This window comes from Coenobita brevimanus, chromosome 114 (assembly GCF_032717465.1).
Source record: "Coenobita brevimanus isolate Jiangsu-jjx chromosome 114, ASM3271746v2, whole genome shotgun sequence".
NCBI lineage: Eukaryota > Metazoa > Arthropoda > Malacostraca > Decapoda > Coenobitidae > Coenobita > Coenobita brevimanus.
In genome coordinates, this window is record NC_137067.1 from 24,814,873 (window position 1) to 24,826,724 (window position 11,852).

General features: G+C 47.2%; 1 protein-coding gene across 1 annotated transcript; it reads right to left on the minus strand.

Moving 5' to 3' along the window:
- Positions 1-1,663: 1,663 nt before the first annotated feature.
- LOC145418395 (uncharacterized) lies at positions 1,664-2,275 on the minus strand. Its single transcript, XM_080286798.1, has one exon. The coding sequence runs from the start codon at positions 2,273-2,275 to the stop codon at positions 1,664-1,666; it is 612 nt and encodes a 203-aa protein (XP_080142924.1).
- Positions 2,276-11,852: the final 9,577 nt, after the last annotated feature.

An 11,852-nucleotide genomic window follows, 5' to 3' on the forward strand; every position in this document is an offset into this window, starting at 1 on the left:
ACAAGAATCTCCCGGGAGTGGGAGGTAGGTCCCGACTGGGACTAGGTCTTTGCTCAGGGGACACCTTCGGGGCAACTCTCCCGAGTGGTGTCCAGCTACTCCTGCAGGAGTTGGCTGAAGATAGAAGACACATGGAGGCCGTGTTCTCTCTCTTACACAGGGAGGGTAGCACAGAGGCAACTCTCTCTCTTGTCTCCGACACAGCCGTGGTGCCAGGTTGATCGGCCCTGGGACCCACTTTTGGCTTTATACAAGGGGCTCTTACCCCTGGGGTGGCTAGGGGTGTTGACCCCTTATATCTCACCATTGGGCCTCCTGCCCTGTTTGTGATAGAGGGTATTTCTCCCTCACAGTTCACTAAAGGACCTCCTGTCCCGGTTGTGGCAGAGGGTATTTCTCCCTCGTGGCTCACTGTGGCAGACGGTACTAGCCCCTCGTGGCTCACCAGAGTTGTGGCAGAGGGTGGTGTTCCCTCGTGGCTTACTGTGGCAGAGGTGCGAACACCTCGTGGCTCACCAAGGGACCTCCTGCCCTTAAGGGGTGTAACTATTGTCGTCACCACAAAGCTACTAGGGACTGATTTTATATCAGTCCCACCCCACTGCTGTCGATGGTCACCCCGCCGTTGAAGTTGTTGCGGATCTAGGCTCACCTGGCGTTGGGGCAGTTGCGGGGAGAAGGGGCACAGGTCAGTGGTGGTTGGGTGACCCTTTTGCCCTGGGTCATTAACCTCCCCGTTATCTCCTCCTTGGGTGGTGGGGTGGTGGTGGCCTGGTGGTGGGGTTGGGGGTGGCGTGGCGGAAGGCCCGGCAGCGGGCATTTTAGAAGGGTTAAGGATTAGGCAAGAAGAAAGTCATTCAACTTTTAAGTCATGTGTTGAAGGTCAAGGTCACAGGGCATTCAGATAATCAGCCACAGACCAGTCAGCACGGGCCCAGGTGTTGCACTGCCTGAATGCTCCCTGTTTTATTTCATTCTTGTCATCTCCAGAACATCTTATGCAGCCTGGCAAAGACATTCTCAACATACAGTGGGGTCTTCCAATATGTGAGAATGACAATTCAACGAAAGCTGGAAGTTTTGCATTTGAGAAAGCACTGAATCAATGGAAATAAAGGTATACGGTGAACACCTCACCCTATCTTTGTCATTTACAGTACCTACCCATTGTTGACAGCCATTTTAAGAGGGGCTTTTGCTCAAAGAAAGATAATAAAACTGTGAATGTAATGTGCTCGGTAGCGCTCCAGTTACAGAGAATACACACACTACTGTTCCTGTTAACTTTTAAACATATTTTTAAATCATTAGCAAAACTCTTGTACTGGCAGTTCAAAGATGAAGTCAAGTGGCTTATGTATATAAAAAACAATACAGGGTCCAACACTGACCCCTGGGGTACTCCACTTCACACAGCTCGGAAGCAACTCTGTCTACCATCCACCTCATTTTCCTCCCAATTTGGAATTGGTGAAGCCATGCGAGGACATTTCCAGAAATACCCAAGCATTGTAATTCTGTAATAAAGCAAATCAAAATAATGTGCACCTTTCCCAGCACACACGACTTAAAATGTCACAACTTCTTCTTCTTGTGGGTTTAAGGGCCACGGCCAGTACAATGGCCCAATGCCCTGCCAATGCAAACTGCTTAAGGCCTCACATTATATGCAGGAGAGCTGTCTAGATTTTCGGATAAAGTCAGACGTGCACCTCACAACCCGTTCTCGTAACCGAGGGTCCCCGATACCGCCTCCCAGGAGTGTGTGGAGAGACAAACTGAGATCTCCCAGAGATGCCAAACGTTCCCGCAAAAGGGTGCGAAGCGAGTGGAACCTAGGACACCGTAACATGAAATGTTCTATGGTTTCTTCAACCTGAGGACACCACTGGCACCATGGATGCTCTATCATACCCAAACGGTACAGGTGGCTTGCAAGGCCTGTGTGGCCCAACCGTAACCTGGTCATGGCTACATCAATGTCTCTGCAGGGATGGCGTGCCCAAGGGTGTTCAAAGGAGTCAGAGCGAAAACACCCCAAGTGGGAGGCAGGTAGGGAGGTTGCAAGGTGCACATTCCAGTGCGATATGCAGGCGCTACATGCAAGTTTAGGGAATGTGGCACTATCTGGCGTCACATGGACCAGTGTACTGTATGTCAGTGCTCGCTTTGCTGCTGCATCTGCTATTTCGTTGCCACGGATGCCCACATGTGAGGGAATCCACTGAAGGTGGAGGTACCAGGGAGGAGTAACAAGGAAAAGGAGGTGTTCCATAATAGCATGGACAGTCTTGACATGAGTCACTGGACGATCCGAGAGAAGGAGGGTAAGTGCAGACTGTGAGTCGGTGTATAAGACTACCGATTGAGGCTGGAAGAAAGTCCGGATAAATTCAAGGGCCTGGAGGATGGCTATGAGTTCTGCGGTTAGGACATCGTACCACCCACTGAACAACCAAGTTTGGCACATGGAAAGATCTTCAAAATAAGCCACTGAGGCAAAGGAAGATGGAGGGGAGTGAGACCCATCCGTGTAAATTCTCAGGAAGTCCTTATAAACCGAGGAGTCCAAGCTGTAAAAGATCTGCCGTGCCAAGACTGCATGTCGACTTCGAGAAAGGTACTGGGAAGTAGGGGGAGACATATGGAGACACATCCTTCCAAGGGGGCACTGGGGAGAGAGGGGACACTGGGGCAGGCCTGGGTAGATCGAGAGATAGGGTGTGGCAGGCTCGGATGCTGCGGATAATGTACGGTAACCTCACTCGCGGCCAAGTTGGGGGCTGACGAAGGACTGTGGAGAGGCAATAGAGGGAGGAGACCGGATGGCTGAAGGGAAAGGCCGAAATACGGTGAAGCAGCCGACAGTCCAGTTCCATGCGGTAGATGGAAAGGGGCATCACCCCTGACTCTGCATGAAGCGAAATAATTGGGGTGGACTTGAAGGCACCTAGGGCAATGCGAAATGCCATGTTCTGGACAACATCCAACTTCTTTAGGTGGGTCTGGGCAGCTGATCCATAAAGGGTGGTGCCGTAAGTGACCTGACTGTGGATGAAGGCCAGATATAGTCTGAGAAGAGTGTTTCGATCAGCACCCCAGTGAACTCCTGCGACACACTTCATGATGTCCAGGCGCCTAAGGCATGCCGATTGAAGATGATCAATATGGGGGGCCCAGGTGAGACGGGGACTGTCCAAATGGAGGCCCAGAAACTTGTGCCGGGTCCGGAGGGTGAGAGGTTCTCCAGCTAGCTGAATCGTTGGCATGGAGAGGAGCCTCCTTTGGCCAAAGTACATAAGAACACTCTTGGGTGCATTGACTGTTAGCCCCCAATCTGCGGCCCAGGTGGCAAAGGCATCCACAGCCTGTTGGAGGCGATGTTGGGCCTCCCATAGGGAGGCAGCACTGCAGAGGATTGAGACATCATCTGCATAGACTAAGGTGGATACTCCAGGAGGATGAGGGAGGTTATACATCAGGACATTGAAAAGTAAGGGACTGAAGCAAGATCCCTGTGGCACTCCCTGCCTGACTGGGGTAGGGGAAGAGTATGTACCCCCAAGGGAAACACGAAAGGATCGCTCCTCCAAAAAACTTTGCACCCAGGCCAGTGCAGAGCCTGTGATGCCAAGACAGCACAACTTGTACAGTATCCCATCATGGGAGGCAGAATCAAAAGCCCCCTGGAGATCCACAAAGGCAGCCAGGAGTATCTTCTTATGACAGGACGCCTGGTGGACGTGATGGTCAAACTGGAGGAAGATGTCAGAAGTCCCTCTCCCTGGGCAGAATCCACATTGTACATCAGACATGCGGCGATTGTGCTCCAGCCACCAGGAGAGCCGACGGCACATCATCCTCTCAAGCACCTTCCCGATATTGGAGAGCAATACAATTGGTCTGTAAGAAGCCGGAGAAGAGGAGTCCCTCCCCGACTTGGGGAAGGGCAAGAGGTGGGAGGTTTTCCAGTGAGAAGGGAAGATCCCTGATGCCCAGCTGTTGTTATAGATGTTTAAGAGCGACATTTGAAGGCAGACAGGGAGATAAATCAGAAATTCGTTAGGTACTAAAATCTGGCCCACATGCCTTCTTTGGTAGTAGGGTCTGCAGAGCAGAGGAGAGTTCTGCCTAGGTAAAAGGAGAGGCTAAGCCTGCTGGGGAGGAGGAGGAGATGCCTGCCTGAGTGACCCTGTGTAAGTGTTGAAGATTTGGAAGTGGAGCTGGGGAACCAAATCTAGCTCCAAAGAAGGCAGCCAGTAAGGTAGCCTTGTCTTGGAGGCCTACCAGAAGATTACCCTCCTTTACCAGAGGATACAAAAGGGTGGTAGGGTGACCCTTCATTGCCCGAATAAAGGACCAGGTCCGGGATGGTGAGCTTGAGAATGACAGGGTTGAGCAGAAAGCAAACCAGGCAGCACGGCGAGCTCAGGTGAGAGTCCACTTGCATTCTGCATCCCTACGACGGTGAGTGTCTCAGTGGCTAGGGTAGGGACATCTCCGCCAGACGTTCCAGGAAGACCTCCTAGCCCGGACAGCCGTGGTGCAGTCCTCTGTCCACCAAGGAACCGTGGCAGTGCCTCGGGGAAGTGTTGAGGACCTGTGGAAGGTCGCCTTACCTGCTGCGATCACAGAGGACATAAAGTCCATCACGCAATCATGTATGGGTCCTCCAGGCGGAGGCCCATTGTTTTCAAGGGTCGCCATAAAGGAGGACCAGGACCCTCGTGTGAGGATCCAATGTAGACGAGGTGGAGCAGAGCAGGGTGGGGAGAGATTGGGGACATCTAGGATAACTGGAAGGTGGTCAGACCCCATTTTTGTACATGGACAGGGCTGTAAGCAGAAGGTCCACAAAGGACCCTGTAGAATGGGCACCTGTGGGGTTGGCATAAGGGGAAGCATGGGAGGTTGCCCTTGGTACAGGCTGACGTGGAGGGGCCGGAGATTCACCAGGTGTGGAGCCCGTCTCAGGAGATCTGGGGGAGGTGGCGTAAGATATGTTTGGATCTGAGGCGGGAGTTGTGGCCATTAACGGGGTGGAACTGGCTGACATTACACCAGGCTGGGTGGAAGGAGCTACTGATTCTTGTGCAGCATGTGGGAAAGAGGTCCGATTTGGGTGGGGACGCTGTCGACGGGGCTTGGGTGGAGGGAGAGGGTGGAGCAGCACTGCTGACTGGGAGGTTGGGTGGGAGGACACGGCAACTGTTCGCTCCACTTCACTTGATTCAGTTGGAGATTCACCACCAGATGTTTCAGGAAGATCTTCCAATGCTGAAAAGCGGTTGCTAACCACTGTTATGTATGTTAGACCCTCCTGAACAGGTCGGGAAGTCCGACTGGGAGCTATATATGTTGTCGAGGGGTTGGAGCTGGGAGGAATATGGCCGGATGGATTAAGGGCACGTAAAAGGGTGTTGACATCCAACAGGGCTGATGGGTCAGACCTAGCAGCGTCATGGATGGCAAGTGCCTGCTGGTAGACTGGACACATGCGGGAGACAACTTGGTGTGCACCACCGCAGAAGAAGCAGTAGGGGTCATTAGTGCACTGACCACCCGATGGGGCTTTGCATGGATGGAACCTGCTGCAACGAGAGCAACGAACTTTATTTTTACATGATATTGTGCAGTGTCCAAATCGATGGCATGTATAGCACCTCAGGATGGGAAAAGTGTAAGTCCCTACAGAGTAACATAAGTGGCCAAATATGACCTGCTCCGGCAGGGTGCCCCTGAATTTGAGCCATACCACCCTGGCTGCCACTGCTGCCTCACCACCAGGAGGGCGGACCATAAGGCAGGTGACTTCCTCTGGCTGGGAGGAACAGTTTCTAAGGCAGCGAAGATTACTAGCAAGTTCCTCCTCTGTGACATCAGGAGCAACAGGCCCTATTTTCCCATATGAGAACTCGCCACTGGAAGATGAGCGAGCCAACCAACACCTTACTGGCCAGTCCCCCAGGTGGGTGAGGGACTCTTGTGGTACAGTCATTTTGGCCACATCATCTACAAAAACACAGAACCTAATAGCTGCTCCTTTACCTAAAACTCTAAGTGATCCCTCTATACAGTACTTACCCCATGAAGATTTGTTGATGGCATCCAACAACCTGCGAGGATTCAAAAATACAGGGGTGTTGTCAGCCGACCTTGCTATGTAAACGAGGCTCCTTGGTTCACTGGAGACATCACCAACTGGGGCAGAAGGCCGTATCCACTTTTCCGGGGCACCTCCCTCGTCACTAGTGGCGGAGGCCGTCCTCACACTCTTACCAGGGGCAACGACTTCTGCAGCGGCAGGAGCGAGGTCCATATGGACGTCCTGTGTGGCGAGGCCGGTCATGGAAGACTCCATGCCTGGCCGTTGCCCTCACTGTTATAACACTGGAACACTGGTGTTACTGCGATATGCCCAAAATAAGCTGGATGTGACTGTACGGCTGAGATGGGTTAACACCCGAGAGTAAGACGGTCAACAACACGGCCGGGAGGAACACGTCCGACAACGACCGGGTCTAGGCAGCGTCCCAAAATGTCATAACTATCCTGCAGACGACAGCCATTGCGGTAGGTTGTGTATACGTCGCTTAGAGCAACAAGGATACTCAAAAAAATTTCATTTAAAGGTCTTGTCAAAGTAGTCAATGGAGTATACCAAATTCCTCCAAAAAAATCAAGAATGTAAAAAGATATAGAGAGGTGCACGCCACATTATAAGATTATGAAAATAACCCAGGATAAATATCAAACGAACCTCAGACTAATATAAATTATTATATCTATAGTTCAAGAAGAAATAGATAAATAAACGCTGTATTGTAAATTTATGAAAATACATAAGGACAAAATCTCAAAGCCATTCTAATTCCTAACAATGGTGCCTTATTTAAAAACCATTTCTCCGATAAATCTGTATCATTCAAATATACAGCAGAATCACATTCTGCATTCATTTAACTCTTCAGATTCCCGCTGATACTTCAGATAACTCTCTCAGGCCCCTATAATTCACTCTCAGCTGATTAATCATCTGGCATTAGCTGGAGTGAAATATTATATCTGTTCCAACAATGACACACTCAAGCCTCAATCTCTCGACTTTAATTCACTTCCTCATCGTCCACTCCTCCCTCACCCCCATCTAGAAAATTACTCTCGCTCCTTCACTCCCCATATTCACATCTCCCAGACCCTCACTCCCTATTTTCCCTCTCTCACTCCATCTCATAAATGCTTCTTCTTGCTTCCCATTGCACTTTTATGCTATAATTTCACCTTCAGACTTCTCTCTCTCTCTCCTGCTTCACCTCTGTTCCCTTCCCCTCACTTCTTCCCCTCCAACATCATCTATGTACAAATCACAGCTCCTGCCCGCTCTCTGTTTTTTCCTTACGTAGGCTTCTACTCTTCCGTTTGTCTTGCTGCCTTCCCACTGCCCTATGGAGGCAGGCCAAGAATACTTGGCCAGCAGCCCTGCTTGTATGGAGGCAGGCCAAGAATACTTGGCCAGCAGCCCTGCTTGTATGAAGGCAGGCAAAGAATACTTGGCCAGTAGCCCTGCTTGTATGGAGGCAGGCACAGAATACTTGGCCAGTAGCCCTGCTTGAATGGAGGCAGGCACAGAATACTTGGCCAGTAGCCCTGCCTGTGGTAAGAGGTCACCACAAAGTGTCTTCCATCTTTCTCTCCTTGCTGTCCTCTTCTGCTCTTCTGTCCCGCCTCTCTTCTTGATATTTCCCTGTCTCACCTTCACCTTTTCTCCCTGACACCATTTACACGCCAGCCTTAGTGCCACACAGCCACGGGGCGCCTTGACGCTACTTCTGCACCTGTCCTTAATGCCTTCCTTCCTTCCTTCTTATTTTCTTACTTTTCAGGAACGGTCCCTTTATTACTCCCAGAACGGTCCTTGGTTTCTGACTTCTGTATAATTCAGGAACGGCCCTACTGACCTATCACTGCCACAGCCTCTCACACCTGACCTATTTATGTATGTATGTGTCTGTCCATCTATCCACTATATCTACCACTACATCAGGTGAGTGGATGGTATGTACCAGAGAGAGAGAATCAGTGTCAAAACATTCACGTTATCGAGTTGACCTATTTATGTATGTATGTGTCTGTCCATCTATCCAATATATCTACCACTACATCAGGTGAGTGGATGGTATGTACCAGAGAGAGAGAATCAGTGTCAAAACATTCACGTTATCGAGTTGACCTATTTATGTATGTATGTGTCTGTCCATCTATCCAATATATCTACCACTACATCAGGTGAGTGGATGGTATGTACCAGAGAGAGAGAAAGAGGTACTGATGTCTTTTAATCTGTTTTTGCATCTATCTATCCAATAAAGCTATAGTTACATCAGGTGAGTGGATGGTATATACTAGTTGAAGAAACAGATAAAGAAAAAACACTGATGTCTTTAATATACTTTTGCATCTATCTATCTACCCAGTAAATCTATCACTACAGCAAGTAAGTGGATGGTATGTACTAGATAGACAGACATGCTTATAGACTGATACAGAAAATAATGTTGAGGCCTTTTATCTATTTTGCATCTATCTATCTATCTATATAATAAATCTATCACTACATCCGGTGAGTGGATAGCACGTAGTAGACAGAGAAATATATTGATATCTTTAATTCATTTTTGCATCTATCTATATATCTATCTATCCAATAAATCTATCACTACATCAGGTGAGTGGATGGTACGTATTGGTGTTGGTGGATATCTATATATCCATCAAGTGCATCTCTATTTATCTGTCTATCTACATACTACATTTATTTACCTATCTCTACAATAAATCTATAACTTTATCAGGTGAGAGGATGGTATGTACTAGATAGACAGACTTAGTGAAAAAATTCAACATCAGTAATTCAACAAATCCAAAAGTTATCTATCTATTTTTGCATCTACATACCTATCTATCCAAAAAATATCACTACATCAGGTGAGTGGATGGTACGTACTAACGATGGATGGACAGACAGACAGGCAGACAGCCAGAGATCCATTTTTATCGAAAATTTATTGAAAAAGTGTATTTATGTATTTATCTGTCTATATATTTATCTATCCAATAAATCTATCACTACATTAAGTGAATGGATAGTACGTACTAGTTATATAGATAGACAGACAGATAGATAGATAGAGAATTGCTATTTATCATGTTTTAATCTATTTTTGCGTCATAATCTATCCAATTCATATATCGCTACATCAGGTGTGTGGATGGTACGTACTAAATAGACAGTTAGACAGACAGACATAGAGAAAAAATATTGATGTCTTTTAATATATTTTTGCATATCTGTCTATCCAATAAATCTATCATTACATCAGATAGATAGACAGATAGATAGACAGATAGACATGGATGGACAAAGAAAACTCAAATCATTCTTACTCATCAGATTGAAGGTTGATCTATTTTTGCGTCTATCTATCCGATAAATCTATCACTACATCAGGTGAGTGGATGGTACCTACGACAGACTGAAAGGAAAAAATATATATATTTTTTTTACAATTTCAAAATTAATCTATCTAGCCTTCTCTTCCACCTGTCTATCTGTTCAATAAATCTATCACTACATCGGGTGAGTGGATGGTACGTAGTGGGCAAAATGCGTGTCCACATTCGTCTTGGTTGGTAGGCTGAAAAATGACAGGCGTATGTATCTATCTTTGATTATCGATAGATTAAAGGTGAACTGATGACCTGTTTGTTGGTCATGTGGAAAGATTAGATGATAATAATAATAATAATAATAATAATAATAATAATAATAGTAGTAGTAGTAGTAACAGTAGTAGTAGTAGTAGTAGTAGTAATAGTAGTAGCAGCAGTTGTAGCAAATAATAAAAAATAATAATAATAATAATAATAATAGCAGTAGTAGTAGTAGTAGCAGCAGCAGCAGCAGTAGTTGCAAATAATAATAATAATAATAATAATAATAATAATAATAATACATTTCAACTCACCCTGTGTCCATACCAGGCATAGTTTCCTTTTTCCGGCACTTGTGCCACTTGCCTCGCCTCCACAGTAATCCAGTCTGTCCATTCATCACGGCAAACACAATCGCTAACGTCCAATAAAAGGGATTTAATCCCCGAGCTAGGCAACTATGGCCATAGAGCCCCGCTAGGTTACAGGAGCGCGCTACCACTCCCGGCAAGGCAGTCCCGGGCGAGGCTCGAACTCGCAATCCCCCGATCACGACTCCGATGCTCTACCACTGAGCCACAGTGCCCCCAACGTCCAATAAAAGGGAAACGCAAAGTTAGTACGAGCTGCGCAAACCAACATCCTCCCACTTCCTGACCCGCGGGGTGACTGACTGCCCGATGGTCTGCAACGCTGCGTCTCAAGGGTCACGTGACCAAGGCAACATTGTGCCTGAGATTCCTCCAGTTAAATTTATGACGATTAAAACCAATATTACACGAATTTTTTACCCATGTTTTAAATCAGTAAATGATACAACAGATTTTACTTGATAGGATCATAATGGAAAGAAAAAAATAAAGTAGAAAATATCACCATCGTAGTGTACGTTGGTCGTTTCTTTTAAAAGACTGCATCTGCGGCAGCTGCCTTCAGGTGTACCATCACTCAACATTGGCAACGCTGATTTACTTTTTAAATCTTTGAATGTTTACAGGTAATGTCTTGATTATTTCTGACCTGCTTGTAATAAACAATGGTAGAGTTTATTTATCTTTAGGGAGATTATTGGTTCTGTGAACCTTATTTACCGTAGTTCAGAGGCTAAATAAGACGATGCTACGGCCCTGCATCCTCACCACAGCATTCCCTCGAAACTGGCGCCATTTCTGCGTCAACATCTTGTTACCGGTGAACAAACAAGATGTAGATATGGCAAAATAAGCCAGATGATGAGAATTCTGAGATCATACTTGACAGAAATGCAAGAAAATGCTTACGGGACACCCAGATTAAACAAATACGTCCAACAAATGACTACTAAAAGCAAAACACATCTCAGGAAGTTGGCGTTAACGGTCAGCGCCTGCAACTTGGCGCCGCTGTCCTTGCAATGTGTCCTTGAAATGTTTGGACGGTTAAAGGCAGTTGTGGCAGTGTTGGCGCGTCCTTTGCAATAGGTCAGTGATAATAGAGGTTGCACTTAACCCTTTCCCTGCTGCTGCACAAGGCGTCTGTTGTCATCTGATGCAACTGGCCAATTTGACATCTGCAATACTGAGTCCTGCTGCCATAACATTCAACCAGCTTTAGTTATCAGGTAGCAATGAGTCTCCTTGGTTACTAGTCAAACCGCACCTCAAATCTTACTTACTTGGCCATCCACTGCAACTACTACCAAATATTACCAATACTAGCCTACTGTTACTACCAACGCTACTACTACTACTGCTATCATCACTACTACTACCCTACTACTACTACTACTACTACTATCAGTACTACATGCTACTACTACTACTACTACCACCATCACCACTACATTGGACTTAGCGTGTATAAATCACACCAGGATGTTGTTGTTGTTGTTATTGCTGCTTACCCCTACCTAGTGTGTGTGGCCGAGCAGACTCGTCGACCACAGGTAAGTAAGTGTTTCCTTGGGGCCGCTGCAGGTACAGTACAACGTGTGGGCAACCTGCGCCTCCTTGTGGTAGACACCGCCTCACCAGGGTCCTTCCCACGGCGAGGTGCAGACAAATAGAAGAGGTTTGTGGGCTGGGTGGCCGCCGCAGATGTTTGCCTGCGCCGGTGAGGTAAGCCAGTGTAAAGGCAAGTAAAGCCAGACTAGCGGTAAGCCA

Excerpts from the sequence above, each read along its gene's own strand:
- LOC145418395 (XM_080286798.1), bottom strand. The coding sequence starts at position 2,275 with ATGGAACACCTCCTTTTCCTTGTTACTCCTCCCTGGTACCTCCACCTT.